The sequence below is a fragment of the Ramularia collo-cygni genome (genome assembly GCF_900074925.1).
Source record: "Ramularia collo-cygni strain URUG2 genome assembly, contig: RCC_scaffold06, whole genome shotgun sequence".
In the NCBI taxonomy this organism is placed as follows: Eukaryota; Fungi; Ascomycota; class Dothideomycetes; order Mycosphaerellales; family Mycosphaerellaceae; genus Ramularia; species Ramularia collo-cygni.
The window spans coordinates 1394962-1415337 of record NW_019716260.1 but is presented as its reverse complement, the minus strand read 5'-3'; the positions used below and the strand labels follow the sequence as shown (position 1 = coordinate 1415337).

Sequence of the window (20376 nt, the reverse complement as noted above, 5' to 3'; positions counted from 1 at the left end):
TACAATTGTATATATCTGCGAGGGTATCAAGAGTGTCGTAGGGATTGGATTCGCATTCGAGGCGCCAGACATGCTTATTCAGATCTGCTTCGATGCGGAATGACATTGAGCACACTAGAATTTCTCGCCGAAGAAGTGTATGGYAGTCATAACTACGATGTGATCGCTTAGAGTACCTGAAAGTTGCCAATCCGTAGCGGCATTTGAAGATCGCAATGGCGTGAGACCGACGCCACCGATCTCTATGATGACTTGGATACCTGCTTCTGCAAATTGATGTTTGAGATCTACAGTGTAGAACTCACGATCTTCCCTCAGGACCCAATTGACCAAACGTTGAGGCATCATGCCAAGATATCCCGAATCCGGCGGCCGTCACTCGTCTGGCTCCCGCGCGGGCACGATGGCACGGTTATTTCTTCCTGCTTTCCAATATTTGCAGGTTAATGAGACTCCCGGTTCGGGATGCAGCCATGTCCCGACGCCATTTCATCTCACGCTGAGCGCCAAGGAGGGCACGACCTCTACCGTCCGGAATGGGAACGATTCGTCCGGCACATGAGGGGTCTCCGGCCGCTGCGTGAACTCGTGCAATCTCCAGGCGACATCGTGATGCAGCTCTCTTCGACCTGCGTTTAAAGTGAGATCTAATTCGTCCAAATCTGCCTGTTGGGAAGGAGTTGAACTCAATGCCACACCGTAAAGTAGGTACGTATCCTCTCTGAAGTCCTGCCCTTGTCTCGCCTCACCAGTATCTCATTCCAAGGTACAATGGATGGTGATGCCCAGGTAATAATGCGAACGGTACGTCATTGCATTGATCAGATGCAGCATGGCGATGCYCCGTGCCGTCAAGTCGTTCTGGGCCCATTCGCCGAATCAATGAGCAAAGCTCCCGTCGGGTGACAGCTCGGTGATGGGAATCTCAATGCCTGGAATCTGCAGTGGGCGCTTACCGGTGTTGTCGAAGAAAATGCCTGCTTCTTTATCGAAGAATGAGGGTCTTTGACGCCGCTGCTAAGCTGACATTTGAACTGGTCTTTTTCCTGAAAGTCGAATGAAAGTAGACCAAGACCTACCGTGACGATGTATGGTCGGTCGTTCATGCGATTGAGTGGTCTCCTCAGAGAACCTGCGGAGTATTTGCGAAGTCGACATTGTTGTGCGGAAGGGAACGCGGCAAGTCAAGTTTCGACTAAMGTCCTGCTGCCTATACCACCGCACCTTGAGTCAGCACTGTGGATCCCCGGATCCTTCTTACGGGCGATCACACTCCAAACCAACGCTGGCGATAGTAAACCCACCACCAGCGCGCATAGAACCAGCCCATCCCGGCCCATCCGTTCATGAACCAACTTGCAAACGCGGCACTTCTCACACGCGTTAGCTCCAACTCTTGCATGGTGTCCCTCTCCCACTCCCTCAGTTTATGCTCGCTAATTGGCCCCTCGCCCACAGATCCAATGGCATCTACTAATTTCATCGCTCCCAGCGCAGCCAAATTAGTGCCCATCCCGAGGTTGGGCTGCACCTGTGTAAGGGCGTCTCCGATGAGGAAAAGCCTGTCATTAAAGTAGGCTGCTCGAGGAGAACTGACGGAGGAAATTATGGAGACGAATGGCTCACGGATATGCTCCAGCAACCCTGCCAGTTCTTTCGGAAGCAGACGTCGAGCTTGTACAAGCTGCGCTTGCCAAATTTCCGGGCGAAGCTGGCCTTTAGGTACCGTGGTCCTGTGCTGATGGCCCGAGACGTCGGTCATAATCTCAGATGTCGTAGGGCTTGTGGGCCAAAAGTACCAGGCGAAGTTAATATGCCGCGCGCCTGGAAGGAGAGACCCGTTCGCGCCGGGAATGGTGTAGCTAAAGTATTTCAGCTACCGATGCTCTGTCAGACCGTGAGTATTATGGAGGGCTCACATAATACAGTAATTGTACTTTCTTGACCAGAGAATTGCTTTGGACTCTATTTTATCGAGAAACTCCTGAGAGAGATCTCCCGTTYGCACGGTTCCCCGCCAGATCACGTAGCCTGGTTCCTCGCGTTGAAGGTGAGGATTGAGAAGCCGCCGGATGCTGCTGTTTGCGCCATCAGATGCAATGATGATGTCTCCTTCGTATGTCTCTGTAGTGTTAGCAACGACGTTTTGAGCAGTCACAACCATTCGCCCATTGATGTCTTCCACACACACGACCTTCCTTCCAGTCTCATACAGCGCCTCGCCATCGATGCGGTCGGTCGCATCAGGCGGCGGCCGAGGACAGTAAGTGCTCTGGTAACCATCAAAATTGGCCCTCAAGCGATAGTAAGAAGTGTCCCAAGTGGTCATTCGCATCCCAACTGGTATCTTATATAGCGTTTCAAGCCGGTCATTTACGACGAGCATATCGTCGTTGGGAAGTCCAATTAACTCATCCAGGCGATCCTCCGTCTCGAAGAAGCGACGAACATGCAAGGATAGRCCTATTCCAGCTGCCAAGCCTTCACGCTGCGAAGATTCGGCCTGCTCGAGGATGCGAACGTTGTGGCCTCGTCGCTTTAGCAGAATGCCAGCCATCAGGCCCGCCACCGAGCCTCCGACCTGCGTCTGTACTGAGAATGGACTCCTCGGTGAGTGGATTACATGGACTGACTATGACCACGTCCAGCGGCTTCTGCCGAACATTCGATTTCCCTTCCGCCATATTGAGTAATCAGAGGCTTTTTGCGGTGAAAAGGAAACACGGTGCACCACAAAGGTAAAAAGGTAAGTGAAGCGAGGGCCTCGAGTGAGGTGCACCTTATTACCAATGATGATCAGCGAACATCCCACGGCGCCGTAGAATGCTGTGCAGGGTCTCACTGGCGATATGTCGCGTTCGACGTGCTTGACACGGCAAAGTTGAGCTTGTCACGTAAAGAGTTGCTGTGCGGTCAGTAACGTTCTTGTTTGATGAGTTCAGCAGCTTGACGATGCGTTGATGGATGAACGCATGTGATTGATGGAAGTGCGGCGATTCGAACTTCGGACGGAGAAGGCGTGGGCGCCGAAAGCGGACTAGCGACTTGGCAAAGCACCTTGAACCTCGAATTCGATTCCAAGCGCACCTCACACGAATTCGCGGCCGACTTTCTCTCGATACTAACTCCAGCAACACACCCTACCGACCCAACACCAGTTCACTCCGGTCACCAGTCGATAGCGAAGATGTCTGACGGCGAAGTCGAAGTCGAGGCCGTCCAGGGCTACCCGGTGCTGCCCAAGGAAGTGACAGCGGAGATTGGCTCCACCAAGCTGTTCAACAAGTGGTCCTACGAGGATGTCGAGATCCGGGACATCTCCCTCACGTACGTCGCAAACAGCAGCTGGGGAAGCAGGGTGCGAAGAATGGGAAGGAACATGGCAGCTGACGAGGCAATCACAGCGATTACATCCAAATCCGCCAGCCCGTCTACATCTCCCACAGCGCCGGCCGATATGCCGTCAAGCGTTTCCGCAAGGCGCAATGCCCCATCATCGAGCGCCTCACCAACTCGCTCATGATGAACGGCCGCAACAACGGAAAGAAGCTCATGGCCGTGCGCATCGTCGCCCACGCCTTTGAGATTGTACGTCCCACAACATCTATGCGACTCGGCCTTGGCAGACTCCCACTAACCACCGACGTGTGCTASAGATCCACATCATGACCGACCAGAACCCCATCCAGATCGCCGTTGACGCCATTGTCAACTGCGGTCCTCGCGAAGACAGCACACGTATTGGATCCGCTGGTACCGTCCGTCGCCAGGCCGTCGATGTCTCCCCACTCCGCCGCGTCAACCAGGCCATTGCCCTCCTCACCATCGGTGCCCGCGAGGCCGCTTTCCGCAACATCAAGAGCATTGCCGAGTGCTTGGCGGAAGAGCTCATCAACGCTGCCAAGGGTAGCAGCAACAGCTACGCCATCAAGAAGAAGGACGAGTTGGAGCGTGTGGCCAAGAGCAACAGATAGATGTGTTCTTTCTCCTCGCCACCGAGGGTGGATGGTGGAATGGTTCTCTGCTGCATGGATGGAACGGTGTTGGTTGCTTGCGCCCTCGCTCCCGTAGGCAGGTCGGCCTGGGATGGTCGACCTGCTTGCTTTTCGCGCGTTTGTCACGGAGTGCATAGGGCTGTATCCACGGCTGCCACGAATACTTCAAAATCAAAACATTCAAAGCGACCGATATGAATACAGTGACGTCAAAAAATTAGACTTGATGAATGCGATGGGAGGTCACCAGTGCTGATGAGGGTCGAGTGTGTCTGTATACCGCGGCACGCTGCTTTACTTGTACAGAGAGGGGCGTGCTGTGGATGGAGATAGCATTGCAGGCTCCATGATATCAAAACATTGAGACCCCTACCTATTTTCTTCTCTATCTTACTTGCCACCCTTTCCTCCCTTCTTCTTTTCCTTACCTTTCTTCTGAGCCTTCTCACCTGGCGCAGGCACAAGCTCCTCCTTCACCTTCTCCTCCTCCGCAAACAACCTCAACAAAGCAGGAGTGAACTTCTCCATCACACCAATATCGCCCACCTTGACCCGCATATAGTCAAAGGCAACGCAGACCTTCATGTCCGACTTCAGCTTGAATTTGACTGCTTCGGGGGCAGCAGCAGCTTTTTTAGGAGGCAGTTCATATTGCTTCCCAGCAGCATCATCCATATCAGGCTGATCCGGGAATGTCGCAGCTGTGGAGTCCTGCTCCAGCGCCTCATTCTCATCACCACCCTCGTCTTGCACAGAATCATCAATCATAGGCACATCCTTTGTCTCCTCGTCGGCTCGCTCCAATACAGGAACTTTCTGATACCTCTGACTGAAATGCGTCAGAACGCAAGCCTTGGCATTCATGTTCTGCGCCACAGTCAACGCCTCACTCGTCGTGGAATGGTTCTTTGCTTCGGCATCCCCTTGAAGCTCGTCATCGAAGGTTGCCTCGTGAATGCACACCGTGCTTCCCTTTCCAATTTGGGAGAAGGCTTGTGAGGGGCGACAATCGCCCGAATAGCTGACCTTGAACCCTGATGGGAGGGTTATGCTGACTGCTCGTGCGCCGTGGCAGTGTTTGACAGCCACGGCTTGGATGTCTGCGAGATTAAGCAGGGATTTCGGGACGACGTATGCGTTAACTCGCTTGTTGTATTCATTGGTTGAGAGGTACTTTGTATGACCAGGGGGGATGAACCAGCTGAGACGAGATTTCCAGCCTTTGGAAACATTCACTTGAGAAAGTGAGAGTGGTGCAATGCGGGAGTAGCCGTAATCTTCCACAGAGCTGTATTCTGCAAGCCAATTCTGCATGGCGGGTTCGGAGATGATGGCGAGACGGTTTTGGTTCTCAAAGATGGATTGCCAGTCGGGATCCTCCAGCGAAGGTGAGGTTGGTGGAGCTGGCTGGCTGTTATGGACTTCTGCATACCACGCTTTCACAACAGCAGTTGTGCCAAGTTGATGATCTGCGTGCATGTGGCTGATTATGATGATTCTGAGATCTCGGAGGACTTGCTTCAATTCGGTAGAAGTGAAAACGCGACGCAGTTGGCCCAGTGTGTTCTCGCCGCAATCCAATAAGATGTTGCCCCATCCCGGCACGCGAACAAGCGTGGCAGAGACATTTCGATACTTTGATGGCAGAGCTGAGCCAGTGCCAAGAGTGATCACCTCTGCATCTTTCGCTCCGGGTGGTAGGGTGTCGATCCAGGCTGTGAGCTCCTCACTTGGAGCCTTGACCGCTTCTTGCGCTTTTAGCGCCTCCTCCATAACGTCTTCTGGCATCTCAGCCAAAGCCTCCGCGATGTTGAGATCGGGAACCGCATCCTTCGTCTGGAACTCAATCGCTGGCTCCAATACGACTACTTGCCCACGAGCTGCGATGTGCACTTTCTCGGGCAAAGGCTGCTTCTCGCGCACAGTTAAGAAGTTGTTGTTGCCTCCGTATGTCGAAGCACCGTCTGACGCATCGTGCACGGGGACCCCATACCGATCCGGATCGACTTTCTTCAGCCGCACTGTAGAAGCAGCCACCGAGTCTAGCGCAACGTAGTTTGGACAGTAGTCTGCGGACRATACAACATGCTCCAAGTGCTTCATATCCTCCATGAACGCATGCAGTCTCGAATCCGTTGCCACATCCTTCCCGCATATCCAGAACACGGCACCAACACCTTCCATGACTTTATGTTCTCTCCATTCTGGTCTTGAGATGAGGCTGTCGATGTATTCTACTGATGGCAGATCAATCACTGCGATACCACCACCGACTMTRCTAGCGCCGAGAACCATGTCGGGAGTGATGGTCTCGCCGTCAACGTTCACAACGCTCTCGCCTTTTGTCAGAGCTGCCCAAGACATGCCCTTTGGAACTTTCAGCTCCATTGCTCGCTGTGGGTTGAACTTGCCGCGCTGAGTGTGATTGCGGATTATGTAGCTAATAGCTTCTTTTGCAGGCTGCGTTGGTGGCAGACTTTCGACAAGTGCTCCAGGCCAYGGCTTTCTGACGAGCACCTTTGTATCTTCTGCAGGTGGTGGATTATCACCGGGAAGCGGCCCAGAATATCTTTCCACCTTGTTGGTGTTCGCATTTCGAATGAACATGGTTGCAGGAAGCTTGACCTCTGAAAGGAGAGACTCGTGCAATGTGTCGAGCCTCCATGAAGAGTTGAACATTTCAGAAACGACGGCTTTGACGGTCAGGTAGTCTCGGTCCTGAGGAGTCAAATCAGCGTCGACAATGGTGGTCTGTGCTTTTTCGCCGGCATATACTTCGTCTATGCTGCGTTTCTTTCCGTTTCTCGGAGACGGATGTGATGTGGGTGAAATGGACATTGCCCAGACTTTAATATTGTCGTCCGCCCAGAGAGGTCCCCATTTGTCTTCCTCCTTGGTTTCCTCTTTCGGTAGACAGTCATCTCGGATCTCATGCACGTTCAGGGGCATGCCTTTGCGGAAGACAAATCTTCGTGCGGTTGCCAGAGTGTGATTGAGGTTAGGTGGTCCGAAAATGTTGAGGGTGTTGTCAGCTGTTCTCCGTGCTTCGTCCTCTTCTTTCCTCATCCTCTCTCGGTCTCCCTCATATCCTTCTCGCTTGGCTTTAAATCTGGCACGCTTGATATTCTCCTCGACCGAGGCTGCGGAGCTTGATGCAGATGAGTCTGCTAGAGTCAGAATCATCCCAATCAGCCCACCAGTATTGCTCCATTCCGTCCGACCTGTGAGGAAGCATTCTGATGTTTTCAACAGCCGTGCTCCCATCTGAACACATGCTCGCTGTGTCCCCTCGGCGAGACTTCCAATCAGATACCGTTTGTTGTCGAAGTGAAGGAAAAGAGTGGTACCTGGCGTGTCTGCCGTCGGCGTAGTAAGAACCTGTACGAATGACCGCATAATTCCTAATTTGACGTAATCGRGCTTTCTATATTCGCTGGAGCTCTCTGATATCGGGGGGCCAAGTTTGGCGTAGTGCTTGGAGTGAAAGTTGATCTCTTCAGTCTTGTCCGCCGCACATGACTCAGATCTCCGGAGGAATTTCCCACTTMTAAGCTGGGACCACCGCTGTTCGACGTCCTTGGGGGAATGTTCCAGGAGGTATTTGTAGACGCGAGGCGTGAACGAGGCAATAATAGACTGTTCTTCTGGATTCAAAGGCGTTTGGCGAACCTGAGGCCGAGATTGGTGTCCAAGCAGTAGATCACTGATCAGAGACCCTGCGATTCCTGGCTTGTGGCCTTCTTCTCCTTCTTCTCCTTCTTCCTCCCCCTCCTTATGAGAGTGGCGTGTCGGCTTCGAGGTGAAGAATTGCAGGCGAGTGGTATGAAGCTTGTTCCGTGAAGTCGTGAGTCGCGTAATGCGTACGGCAGACTGGCGCAGGGAAGCCAATGCGGCGATTTCAATGGCTGTCAGATGTCTGCTCGAGGACCGTGGCACAACATGGAATAATGATTGAGTGAATCGGTCAATGTGGAACTTTTTCGAGGTCAATGAGTCTGCGGACTCAGCTCCGTCGGTGATGACCGCTGGACCGGGAAAACTTTCTGCATCTCAATTCCAACGACACTTCTTGTCCATCCATCTCCACAATGCTCACTGGATCTTTCTTGTCACTTCCCTTCTGAACTCACGAGCAGTTCAACCAGACGATAACAAAATCGGGGGCAGAAATTGTACACAACATAACGACGTGCCGCAATCCCAACGGTCACGAAGAAACGACTCTCAATGAGGGAAGTCAGCATTCAAGCATCGAACTCGCCCTCTGCTTGCGTGGGCGTTCGAAGCGATTTCGGAGAACGGAAGGAACCTACAAGAAGCTCTACACTTTCACCTATGTGCTAGAGCTATGGACTTTGTCCTTGCTCCATCTTTGTCACCATGTTCCCTCTGATGTTGAAGAGCCAAAGAGAGTGTTTCTTGCACCGCAATCTCCTCAATACGAGGGCGTGTCGGCAGCTACGCATGACAATACGCTCTCGACGCGGAGCATGTTTATCATACATCGAGGTCATTCCTCACCTGCACAGATATCCCAAGCATATTCGGGAGCGCGACGTAAGCTCTTAAAAGGCTCTGTCCTCTGTCTTATCCAGTGTTGTAGCTCATGGAATACCAAAGGTCTGAAACTTGGAAACGTGGCATTTGGAGGAAAAGGTAATAGATATATACATTCTCACGATCCTTTCCTCTCTACTCGCTCCTTTGTCAATCTCGATTGGTTTGTGGCTACTGCATCGGCGTCGCCTGGACTACCCCCGTTATTGCAGTGCACGCCACGAATCCCTAAGATCTCAGAGTTTGACCTCTGCACCGTCGCACCCGGGCTAAGACTCATCGGTCGCTCATAGTCGACCCGCTCCTGTTGCCCGTAACGGATCCGCCCCTGTCACTCGCGACCGACCTGTTCCTGCCACTGCCACCCCTCAGTCGGGAAACCGAAGAAGCTCTACGCCAAGCTCCAGGGTTTCCCTCACTCAATCCGTCCTCGTTCTCGGTACTCTGTACCACATCCTCCCGAGGCTGGAACTCCGGTTGCAGCGATGCTTGCATAGCCTGCTCGAAGTCCTCATCATCATCCTCCTGGGGCAGGAACTCCGGTTGCAGCGATGCTTGCCTAGCCTGCTCGAGCTCAACAACATCATACTCCTGAGGCTGGATCTCCGGCTGGTTCGAGGCACGAGGAGCTTGTTTGGGCGCATCTCTCTCTGACATGGTGCCATTCCACCTGATGGCGTCGTGATCGTCGACGCTACCGTCGTAGTCTTCAACCGTGGGCTGCATATAGCCACTCAATCTGTTGCGGCAGTCCTTCTCGTAGTTGCGGCGGTCATCGACGCTGTCATCACCCGCTGGTGAGACAAACAAGCCACTACCACTGCCCCTATCAGGCCCATGTGAGCTAGAACCGGAGCTAGAAGGCGCACTGGAACTCGTAACCCGCTCAGGTGGGCTGGGATCGTAATCGATGGAGTCATTCCTACCATCCTTGTTCACGACGCCCCTGAAACTAGAGCTTCTGTCTCTGGCTCTGGCTCTGGCTCTGGCAATGTCGCCCAGGTCATTCAAAGTGCCGCTCATTTGGAGATCCTCAGAGGGTTGTGGAGGAGCCGGCTTCCTTTTCTTCTTTGGAGTAGGGTCGTTGCCACCGTTGTTACGTCTCTTCGGCGTCGGTGGCGGTTTCATGGGTCCGGGCTTCGACCGACGGCTATGCATGCAAACGTCGCCTTGGTCGTCGTCTGATTCGAAGCCGGAGTCAGAGTCAGCGTCACTGGACAAATGGTTGTCCAACTCGCTCTCTGGCACGCCAGCTGCTCTCAACTTCTGCACCTTAGCTACTCTCTTTCGTCGATTGGACTCCTTCCTCTTCATAAGTGGATCTTTGTGTCGCTTGATGTCGCTCATGATCGAAGTCCATCGTCGCCAGTCTGGATCCGCCGCTGACTCCATCGCTTGTTTGTAGGTCTCGGGATCATCCTGGATGTAAAGGTTATAGGCGGCAACGAGGTGACGAAGCTGCATCGCCTTCTTTTCCCACTTCGTCTTTGCTTCGCAATATTCGAAAGCGAAATGCGGTAGGAAGTAGACTTCTCCCTCCATCATCATAGTGTCATTCTCACCCTCGGGATTAGTGAAGTACAGGCTAGGAGTGAGGCTCATGCTGTCGATTTCGATTTCGCCTTCTTCTCCTTGGTAAGGCTTGTAGTAGACGTGTTTCCAATCACGGTGGCGCCAGCCGACAAACATCATCCCATTCTTGAATGAAGGAATGCCCATGGCGAAGGATGTGATTTGGAGGTGGCTGTGATTGGAGGTGGATGTGATTTGGAGGTGGCTGTGATTGGGGGTGGATGTGATTTGGAGGTGGCTGCGATTGGAGGTGGATGTGATTGGAGATGGATGTAATTTGGAGGTTAATATGATCTGAGGGTGAAGGTAGATGTAATCTGGAGGTGAAGATGAATTTGTTTTGGTGGTTGATGTGATTTGCAGCTGAGGCCGAGTGAAGCTAGGTTGGAGTTGATTGATGAGTGACAAGGGGTGTTTTGGATAGCTTCAGAAGCAAGTTCTGGAGCACATCGACCGGTGTTGAGTCTTGGTTGATCACCGTCCTTGTGTAGAATGAGTGTTGATCGATAGTTGCAGCTTCTAGCATACGTGATGTCGAGAGAGAAGATGTTGTTGTGTTGGTGAAGTTTGTGACCTAGAAGGTAGAAAAGATATAGGTGGTTTGAGTTGAATTACATGTGATGTTGAGAAGCCTAAAAGGGATGCTGGCTAGGATCTTTCAGCTGACATGCACGTTCATCTGACAATTGAGAAGTGTTGCTGCCTTGACGACAAGCAATTGGAGGTCAAAGTTGGGCGTAGTCCGCTTACAGGCTCCTCCCTTGTTGTGCTGCATGAACCGCTTCGTTTTGGGTGCTGCGAGCTATCTTGCAGCGGCAAGATCGGTTAACGCCCAGAGCTTCCCCAGCATTCTCTTCAACTGGAGTCTACTGATCATCGAAGAGGTTTGAGCTGGTGATTTGGCTGTGACACTCTCGGAGATGGCAGGAACGGAGGTTGAGGGGTTGGATAAGATGGTCATAGGCCATACGAAACGAATGTAGTCTCCGTCGGTTACACCCGAGACTTGCGCCAATGCAGGCCACATCTCCACGACGGTGCGCAGAAGCAGCGCGTTATGGTGATGTCCCGCGGGTTGGTGTGCAGCGATATCTTTTGAAAACCATGAAGCCAGATGGTGACTGCTCTTGAGCATGACTAGAGAGGACAACCAACATTATTCATGCTTGCCTCAGAACCTCGGAGAGAGTACGTTATTAATTTGAATGCACCTGCATCGGTGCATTTGGCCAGTACAACGCAGCTCCGTCTCCCGGTCGCAATGCAAACAGAGCGAGAGTCCGTCTCGTCTCGCATTGGAGTAGTGGACTGCAACGTCTCGAGGCCTACCTTATGCTTCGCGAGAGAGATGGATCGCTGGATACAACGAGGAGCATCTCGTACAGCTCATACACCACCTAGTTGCCAATGGAACGTGAGCTGGCCTTCCACTGCCACTGTAATATCGTCTCTCAGCATGGGAAGTGAGTCTCAATACCCAAAGGCTCACCTTCGGTACAATTCTGCGCCAATCGATTCGCTACCAACGCATAGGTTGGATGCTTGAGAGAGCGCTGATGGGCCTGGCGCATTCCTGATGCAGCGAGACGCTGTGGAGCAGTACCAGGACGAAGCTGCGTGKGAAGGTGATGTTGAAGTGTTGACGGCGGACAGGCGTGGGGGGAATTTTGAACGGGAAGCGGAATCGGCGCCGATCAGATGCGGGAGCTCTCCAAAAATAACACGTAAATCGTAACCAAAGTCAAGAGGAAAGAGAGCAAGAACATGACAGCTTGACATTTCCAACCCTCAACGTCGCCTTTCAATCCGAGTCATCCGTCTTTGTCTTTGTTTCCTTCTCCAATGTGCAACTGAGAGAAACACATTTGGCCCTTGACGCCAATACGAGCCACAACGCCCATCGACACACATTCTCATTCCCATTCACATCCGCCATGTTGCCTTTAGGGCGGCGGCGAGCTGGCGCCCTCACACCATTGACCCTTTTCCTGGGTTTAATCCTCGTCTTTGCGAGCACAGCCAGTGCAGCAGTACTTGGAATCGATTTTGGAACACTCAACATCAAAGCCGCGCTGGTCAAGCCGGGTACGCCATTAGACATTGTTTTGACCAAGGACTCGAAGCGGAAAGAGGTCGCCGCTGTAGCATTCAAGCCGAATCGCGATGAGAAGAACAAGATCGTCACAGAGGAGGGCACGTACCCGGAGCGAGCGTATGGCGGCGATGCTCTCTCCCTCCAAGGCCGTCTACCTGGCGAGGTCTTTCCCAACTTGAAGCTGCTGCTCGGACTACAGCCTGGCGAAGAGGGAGCGAAGACGGCACAGATTTATCAACAACGGTATCCTGCGCTTCAAATGGAGTCCGCGGCAGAATTGGGCACGACAGTATTCAAGAGCGGCGCATTCGCTGAGGGAGTGGCGCCGTTCAGCGTGGAGGAGTTGGTCGGCATGGAATTGGCGAACATTCGACGAAACGCAGAGCTCATGGCTGGACGAGGCAGTGTGGTTGAACATGCTGTCATTACCATCCCAGCCTTTTACACCGCCGACGAGAAACGCGCATTGATCAAGGCTGCTGGGTTTGCCGGACTTACGGTAGATGCTCTCATCTCCGACGGTATGGCGGTCGGTATGGAATACGCAAAGACGCGCACCTTCCCGGAAGTCACCAAGGGTGAGCAACCCGAGTACCATCTGGTCTACGACATGGGCGCTGGATCTGCAACTGCAACCTTGATGCGCTTTCAATCGAGAAGCGTGAAGGATGTTGGACGTACCAACAAGACTGTACAAGAAGTTGCCGTTGTGGGCGTTGGCTGGGACAGGACGCTTGGTGGAGACGCGCTGAATACTGTTATCATGGAGGATTTTGTCGAGAAGCTGCTCGCAAAGCCTGATGTCAAGAAACGGGGAACCACACGAGAGGAGATTACATCAAATGGACGTCTCATGGGCCGCTTCTTCAAGGACGCCGAAAAGGCCAGACATATTCTCAGCGCCAACACCGAGACCTCAAATGGGTTCGAGGAGATTCTGCCCGACATTGATCTTCGGACGAAGCTCACTCGCGTCGAATTCGAGAAGATGACTTCCGACTTTGCGGGRCGTGTCAGCAAGCCAATCACGGACGCACTGGCAATGGCAAAGTTGAAGGTTGAGGATCTCAACTCCCTCATCGTTCATGGAGGAGCTGTCCGAACACCTTTTGTGCAGAGCAAGCTTGAAAGCGCAGTTGGCGCGAGCAAGATCAGGAGCAGCGTCAACCCGGACGAAGCGGCAGTGTTCGGTGCTGCCTTCAAGGCCGCTACACTATCACCCAGCTTCAAGGTCAAGGAAATTAGAGACTCGGATCTTGCTGGTTACGCCACAAGTCTAAAGTATACAGACAAAGGCAAGGAGAGAAAGCAACAGCTTTTCACACCCAGCTCACCAGTTGGCTGGGGCGCCACCACCAAGCAGGTGGCCTTCAAGGACAAGGAGGACTTCTCTTTTGGATTTGTTCAGACCGTCGGAGACGTCGATCGCCCATTGATCACAGTCAAGTCAGAGAACCTGACTGCGTCTGTACAAGAGCTCACGACCAAATTTGGCTGCGACAAGGACGAAATTAACACCAGGTTTGGCGTGCGTTTAAGTTCACAATTCGGTCTTCCCGAAGTTTCTGGAGGAACCGTCAGCTGTGAGGTCGATGATAGCAAGTCTGGAAGCGTTGGCGAATCAGTCAAGGGCTGGCTCGGCCTTGGCAAGAAGAAGGACCAGGAGCCGCTGAGCGATGAAGAGGCCGATGGACCCGTGGAGGAGGTCGACGCTTCTTCAACCACATCCGCTGCTAGCTCCTCTTCCGACGCTGCATCTGCTTCGAAGTCTCCCGAGCCACCAAAGAAGCGTACCGAGACTGTGCATGTTCGTGTCTCCGCAAGCGCTGAGGGGAGTGCTCAATCGGACAACGACTTCTTCGTCAGATCTACCCAGCGTCTCAAGGCATTCGATGAGTCGGATCAAGCGCGGTATGCCCGTGATGAGGCCCAAAATGTCCTCRAAGCTTACACATACTCTGTCCGCGACTTCCTCGAGAATTCGGATTACGACAGCTTCGGCACCAAGGCGATGCGTCAAGAGATTAGCAAACTGCTGCAGAGCACCCGCGACTGGATGGAGTCTGGTGAGATTTCCAAGGCAACGACAGAAGTGTTGAAGGAGAAGCGTACTGCGCTTCGCAACCTCGTTGAGCCCATCAAGACTCGCAAGACGGAAGAAGGCAAACGTCCAGCTCTTGTGAAGTCGCTCCAGAAGACGCTCGACGACACTCAGAAGCTCATTCTCAAGGTTCAAGGCGAGGCCGAAAAGGCCAGCTCCAGCGTGGCCAAGGCTCTCTCAAGCATGGCCTCGACAACAAGCAGTGCTTCTGCCCCAGCATCTTCAGACGTTGATGACTTGGACGATGCAGAACCGAGTACCAGCACTGAGGCGCCTGCAACGCCAACGAATGCATATGAGAATCTCAACTTCGACAAAGTACAAGAGACATACGACTCCATTTCCAAATGGCTGGTCTCGACCAATGCCGAGCAAAGCAAGCTGAAACCTCATCAAGAGCCTGTCCTCCTCATCCGGGAGCTCGAGAACAAGGCCAAGGAAATGAGCACCGCGATGAAGGAATTCTCCGCCGCCGCAAAGGAGGCGAGGAAACCTCCCAAGCCAGCACCTAAGCCTAAAGCAAAGCCCACCAAGAAGCCTGCCAAATCCGCGGCAAAGGATAAGGCGGCTGATGTTCCTGTAGGTGATGAGGAAGAGGTGAGGATTCCCCAGAAGGGAGAGGAAGGTTACGAGGAGTTTGAAAAGGGCTATGAGCAATTCAAACAGGACAAGTTCAGGGAAATCAACATTGATGATCTGTTGAAGATGGGCAAGGAAGGCAAGGGCGGCGAGCAGGCTGCGGATGATACCATCAAGCATGAAGAGCTATAGGCGCAAAGTGTTGTAGAGATATGCTATGAGAGATGAGATGAATACAGTATATTTGCAATCAATCACTATGATGTGGCGTGACTTTACTTGCCGGCTTGATTTACAGGGTTAGGGTTGGGGTAGTGCGCATTCGAGTATACATGCTCGCAATGACATGTGCAATGCTCATTTTAGCATGCCAACAATGTTGAATGTAGTGCTAATAAGTACTCGTAGAGTACCATAGCTGCAAGAACTCCTGGTGTATAGCATCGTCCCGTGTTGTGTGAGAGTCGTCAGATGTTAATAGATTGCATCCAGGTGGGTTACTGAACTTACTCTGATGGTTGAACGAAAGCGCGAAAATGTAATAACTTGCCTACAAGACCAAAACCAGACCATACATCCAAGCATGACTCCAAAAAAATCTCTCACTTCCGAAAATCAATCCATCACCATAACAGAAGTATCTATCGGTATTCATACCGTCGCAAGCCGATTCGCACTTCGTCGTCGGTCGGTTTCACTTCGGAGTCGTAGCGCCAGAGGATTATACACGGTGCAGAATTTTCAACCAACATCCAATAGCACAAAGCAGCCCGCTTAGTTTAACGGTTAGAACAGAGGTCTCATATCACCAATATGATCCAGCTTAGCTTGGGTAATCCTCAGATATGAGTTCGATTCTCATAGCAGGCATCAACAGCAGCTGCGCCATGATTTCTTTTGCTATTTGGCCCTCACCGTCGCCGACTTTTTGCACCTAGAAGTAGTGTCATATGGCCGAAAAATCCGCATCAATTGACCAATTGACGCACAGATTGTGCACGCTTGGATGAGATGATACTGCAGTTGTATGCACAGACTCAAGTAGAGGTTAAGTACATCATCGCGTTCGATGTTGAGGCTTGATGTCGTTGATATTGTCCCTTGCTTCATTCACCCACATTTTATTACCGCATTGGGAAGACTTTGTCCCATACCAAAGTTTTGCCCGTGCGAGACATGTCGCAGGTTTTYACAGCTTCATATCCGCATCAACGTTGTCTAGTAGCAAAGTCAGTGACTAGGTATCTCGCGAGCAATCAAACCCCGAATTCGACTTACATTTGTTATGCTCACAAGTAACAAGCGCAGCACCATCCTTGTTCCCGCTTCATCACAGCCCTCAACATACAGATACGCTTTCCAACATGTACAGTCTGTTTTGCAAAAACCATGCTAGAATCAGTAATCATTCAACGACATACAATGCAGGCTCAAACTCAAACCCACCTCGCATTCCATCACCAACATCTCCCCAACCACAGCCGGCCGCAAATAAGTAAAGCTTATAGTCCTACAAATCCCCAACGTCTTCCAAAACCCCGGTTGAGCAATAGGAAACAAAGTCCACGTCGTCGCACATTCGAAGAACGCAGACGTCGCTCCCGCATGGAGAGTTCCCATGGGATTTAGGAATTCGGGCTGTACGGGAAATTTAAACGTCGCTCGACACATTGTTTCTGAGAGTTTTTCCGCTTCGAGCACTTGGACTATGTCTAGCCAGGGGAGGAGGAAGTTTTTGCCGGGCATTTCATCGTACTGGATATACAAATAGTTAGCCATTTCGATCGAAGGATTTTGGAAGGTTTGGCTGGGCGACTTTTTGGCGGGATTCCCCTTTGAGGAGCTCTTTGGTCATGCGATCTTTCCAGAGGACGTTGCCGTCTTTGGAGGTATTCTGTCTTGGCCATTGTCGATGAGGAGTTTTGTTGATGTGGTCCTTGGTAAGACTGCATTACTATTATTGATGGTGTGGAGTTGACGACTCTACTCAGCCGAGGTAGGACGATGGCGAGATCAACGTTGTTTGGAAGACTATTGCTCAATCATCATGGAACTACGCATGATGTTCTCGGTTTGCTAGCAGTTTCTAAAATAGGCACGGAGCGAGTCAATCCATAGAATTACTTACATGTCTACTCTACCGCTGCTACGCGTATGGAACAGCCGTGTGACAACAATGGATGACTCTGCGTGTTTTTTATGTATTGCAGGAACGATGCGGGCGTATATGTTGCTTGGTATGGAAACTTGTAACTTCGCGTGAGCAGGCGTTGGGAAGGAAGGACCAAGGAGTGAGCACCACCTCCAAGACGCCATGCTTGCCATCCTCCACCATCAATGTCTATCTGAACGATATATAAGACGAGCACTCAATCACTCATCAAGATTGTCTGGTCAACGAGTACTTGAAACCACTCACTCATAAGCATCGCCAGCACCTTCAACAACGCTCCGTTCCCCATTAATCTCAACCGTAGGTAGGCACCGAAGACACCCCATCAACATTCCTCGACTTGGCAGCCAGTACATCAACATCATCCCCTCCCTCCTCACTCGCCAGAAGCGAAATTACCTCCTGCTCCGGAAACCCAGCGAGTAAGTACAGCTGCCCGAATCAGGAGAGCATGTGAAGTAATATCCCCATCTTCCTCAAAGTGCGCTCGAAATGAAWTCAGTACCATGCAGACGTCCGACACGCTGGAGACGTTTTCGGATAGCATCGACACGTTCCACGCCATTTTTCTGACATACTCGCGTCTCCCATGGTATTCCTGGACGACTCGGTGCCGTGAAGTCGAGATAGTATGGTAGAAATTTGAAGATGAATTTCGCGGTCGATCCGCCAGGATAGATAGGTTTTCTTGTAGAGCTCGATGGCTTTGTCGAGAGCTTTGTGGCCGATGTAACACCATGGACAGATGGTATCGGTGTAGACTGTAATGTTGAAGACTTGCATAGCTTGGAAAATGTTGGGGGGGGGGAGAGAAGGGAAGTTTCAGTAGGATCGAATAAGTAATCAATTGATGCGTTATCTTGTTGCCTGATTGTCCACGCGTAAGAGGGGGAGCGCAGGATGCATATTCATCAGAACTAGTACATGATCGCCAAGTGGAGACATCGCCATCTCATCAAGATATCACTGTGATACCTTCCTGGTCAGACAAAGCCTCGACGAAACTGATACAGTTCTGAGATAATCTCTTGATTTTGAGAAAAAGAAGAGACGGCTCTGAGACGAAAACAAGGACGAGTACAGCTGCTCTTTTGATAACGCTTCGGACACAACGCCTCTGCATACCTTGTCCTGTCGGTAAATCGTACTCAAAGCATGACTAGAACGCGCATCAAGTCGCAAATCTCCATCCACTGTCCTCCCCGGTCAACAATGCCAATCTCTCCAGCTCTTTGTTTTTCCTAGTCGACCAGTACTTTGCCACTAAACAAGCAGCAATCGTCAACCCACATTCCAGCAATAATGACACCTCCTCCAGTTACATATCTCGGTTCCTGACTTCGCAAGAAGAAATATGGCGTGAACCAATGCGAGACACTGCTCACGCAATTGGCAATGGCAATCAGCGCGGCACGCTTTGTTCGGGGTCGTGGTACGACGGTGGTCTCCCACGAGATTTGGATGTTGAGACCGACAAAGGGACCGGAACAGAGCAGGAAGATGGAAAAATAGCGAGCGCCGACGTTGAGTGTGGATATCATGATGACCGCACCAACGAGACAGATGGCGATGCTTCCGATGATATGCCAGCAGTGTTCGAGGTGTCGCCCGCTGGACCATGAGATTGTTAGGGTGACGATGTAAGCCAGGAGATAGGGAGGTGCTTGGATGAGGTAGGTGCCGACTTTGGAGAAACCAAATGTGTTGACGATCTAGAGGTTGACAACAACCGTGAGCATGTTGTCGTTCGTCAGGGGTCTTGGTACTTACCGAAGGGAGAAAGTCCTTGAAGGACTGAGCGATGATAAGACTGAAGTGCATGGCAGCGAACATCCATGTGAAGGGATCTTTGCAGGCTTGTACGACTCCTCCCCAGTAATCTCCTTCATCATCCTCGGTGATGCCGCCAGCAGATACGCAAGCGCGATACTCCGACATTGCACTCTCCTCTGGCGTGAAGTAGTACGTCCCAGTGCTGCCGGGCCAGTTGGGGATGCCCCAAAAGCCGATAAGGGCCACCTACAAAGCGAAAGGTAGAAGGGTCAGCGATGTCTGAGATGTTTCCGATGTGTGCAGAGGCAAAGCGTAGCTCGAGTGACACCTTCGCACAACTCTGTATGCCTTCTGCCATTTAGTATCTTACCATAATACTGACAACGCCTGTGGGTAATCACAGTCAGCTCATTTTTCACATGTTTCGATTGTTCATGACGCACCTTCGAGGAGAATGAACCTACAAAGCGAAGGATATAGAAATTAGCGATGTCTCCGAGAATTGCAATGTGGGCAAAATATACCACTGCCAGGCATGGAGGCCTCGAATACCGTCCATATTTGTCAAGACGCCCGCCGCGATCAGTCCAGAGAAGACATTGGATATGATGTTACCCGCATGCCAGACTGCCATTCTCAACGGGGACTCTGACTTGGTGTACCACGAGGAGGTCATGAGAGAAACGGCAGGCAAGAAGGGGCCCTCTGTCAATCCCACGAGGAACCGACACAACATAAAGGACCACGCCGAAGTCATGAAGACCATGCAGAGCGTGACCAAAGACCAGCCAAGCATGCAAATTGGTAGAAGAATTCGTGGCTTGCCCTTGGCAATGATGACATTCGCTGGAATCTGGGAGATGATGTAGCCGACGTAGAAGAGGGATATACCAGCGGACCACTGAACATCAGTCATGTTTCCAACGTCTTCCTGCATACCGGCTAATCGGGCGTTGGAGACATTGATGCGATCGAGGTAGCTGTTCCGCGCGAATCAGTATGCATGTTTACGTTTGATGTTATCTAGGAGTCGTATATACTACTCACTTCATCAACAACATGACCGTGATGCATGGGAGAAACTTGTAGTCCAATTTTCGCAAGACAGCCTTGTTCAACAGGGCAAGCTCATCTTCTGATTTCCCACTGAGCAATGGAAAGCGTTCGAGTATGGTGTCTTCGGGTGTTGCAGATTCGATCAGCTCAACCGACTTTCTCTTGTCCGTGGAGTTACGAGGAGACTCCATTGTGAGGATAGCCAGATGCGAAAAATTTGAGATTGTCTCGACTCAGGAGCTGGTCCAGCCTGATATATGTCTCCGAGATATATCGTGTACAGGCCGGCATGGCTGGGTGGGAGCGGGCGTCGTCCGATGCAGAAAGCAATAGCCTATTCGTACCCTGGCAGCTTCGCAGATTGAGAGGCATCACATGGCTGTCAATACCCCATACCCCAATGCTATGTTGTGGAGAAATGCGGAGATACAAGACTTCCGGGGTCCGGCCACGTGGTGTTCCCATGGAGAACGCA

General features: G+C 51.7%; 8 protein-coding genes and 1 non-coding gene; 3 read left to right on the top strand and 6 right to left on the bottom strand.

Annotated features, from left to right (window-relative positions):
• Positions 1-1267: 1267 nt before the first annotated feature.
• RCC_04904 (uncharacterized protein) lies at positions 1268-2684 on the bottom strand (the record flags this gene model as incomplete). XM_023770180.1 has 3 exons in its annotated part: positions 1268-1862; positions 1920-2581; positions 2634-2684. 3 exons carry the CDS (start codon positions 2682-2684, stop codon positions 1268-1270), a joined length of 1308 nt encoding a protein of 435 aa, XP_023625948.1.
• Positions 2685-3187: 503 nt separating this feature from the next.
• RCC_04903 (40S ribosomal protein S5) lies at positions 3188-3974 on the top strand (the record flags this gene model as incomplete). XM_023770179.1 has 3 exons in its annotated part: positions 3188-3327; positions 3405-3588; positions 3657-3974. The coding sequence occupies 3 exons, from the start codon at positions 3188-3190 to the stop codon at positions 3972-3974; spliced, it is 642 nt and encodes a 213-aa protein (XP_023625947.1).
• Positions 3975-4385: 411 nt separating this feature from the next.
• RCC_04902 (related to purine nucleotide binding protein) lies at positions 4386-7391 on the bottom strand (the record flags this gene model as incomplete). The annotated part of the gene is made up of 1 exon (XM_023770178.1): positions 4386-7391. The coding sequence occupies one exon, from the start codon at positions 7389-7391 to the stop codon at positions 4386-4388; it is 3006 nt and encodes a 1001-aa protein (XP_023625946.1).
• A 1437-nt stretch (positions 7392-8828) lies between these two features.
• On the bottom strand, positions 8829-10271 carry RCC_04901 (uncharacterized protein; the record flags this gene model as incomplete). Its single annotated transcript, XM_023770177.1, has 1 exon — positions 8829-10271. One exon carries the CDS (start codon positions 10269-10271, stop codon positions 8829-8831), a length of 1443 nt encoding a protein of 480 aa, XP_023625945.1.
• A 1787-nt stretch (positions 10272-12058) lies between these two features.
• Positions 12059-15091, top strand: RCC_04900 (related to molecular chaperones GRP170/SIL1, HSP70 superfamily; the record flags this gene model as incomplete). Its single annotated transcript, XM_023770176.1, has 1 exon — positions 12059-15091. The coding sequence occupies one exon, from the start codon at positions 12059-12061 to the stop codon at positions 15089-15091; it is 3033 nt and encodes a 1010-aa protein (XP_023625944.1).
• A 576-nt stretch (positions 15092-15667) lies between these two features.
• Positions 15668-15769, top strand: tRNA. One transcript has 2 exons: positions 15668-15704; positions 15735-15769. It is a non-coding gene; the product is annotated as a tRNA-Met (tRNA).
• Positions 15770-16096: 327 nt separating this feature from the next.
• Positions 16097-16352, bottom strand: RCC_04899 (uncharacterized protein; the record flags this gene model as incomplete). XM_023770175.1 has 3 exons in its annotated part: positions 16097-16117; positions 16178-16272; positions 16346-16352. The coding sequence occupies 3 exons, from the start codon at positions 16350-16352 to the stop codon at positions 16097-16099; spliced, it is 123 nt and encodes a 40-aa protein (XP_023625943.1).
• Positions 16353-17448: 1096 nt separating this feature from the next.
• Positions 17449-17811, bottom strand: RCC_04898 (uncharacterized protein; the record flags this gene model as incomplete). The annotated part of the gene is made up of 1 exon (XM_023770174.1): positions 17449-17811. The coding sequence occupies one exon, from the start codon at positions 17809-17811 to the stop codon at positions 17449-17451; it is 363 nt and encodes a 120-aa protein (XP_023625942.1).
• Positions 17812-18313: 502 nt separating this feature from the next.
• RCC_04897 (related to putative tartrate transporter) lies at positions 18314-20092 on the bottom strand (the record flags this gene model as incomplete). XM_023770173.1 has 6 exons in its annotated part: positions 18314-18784; positions 18843-19091; positions 19216-19232; positions 19289-19305; positions 19370-19825; positions 19893-20092. The coding sequence occupies 6 exons, from the start codon at positions 20090-20092 to the stop codon at positions 18314-18316; spliced, it is 1410 nt and encodes a 469-aa protein (XP_023625941.1).
• Positions 20093-20376: the final 284 nt, after the last annotated feature.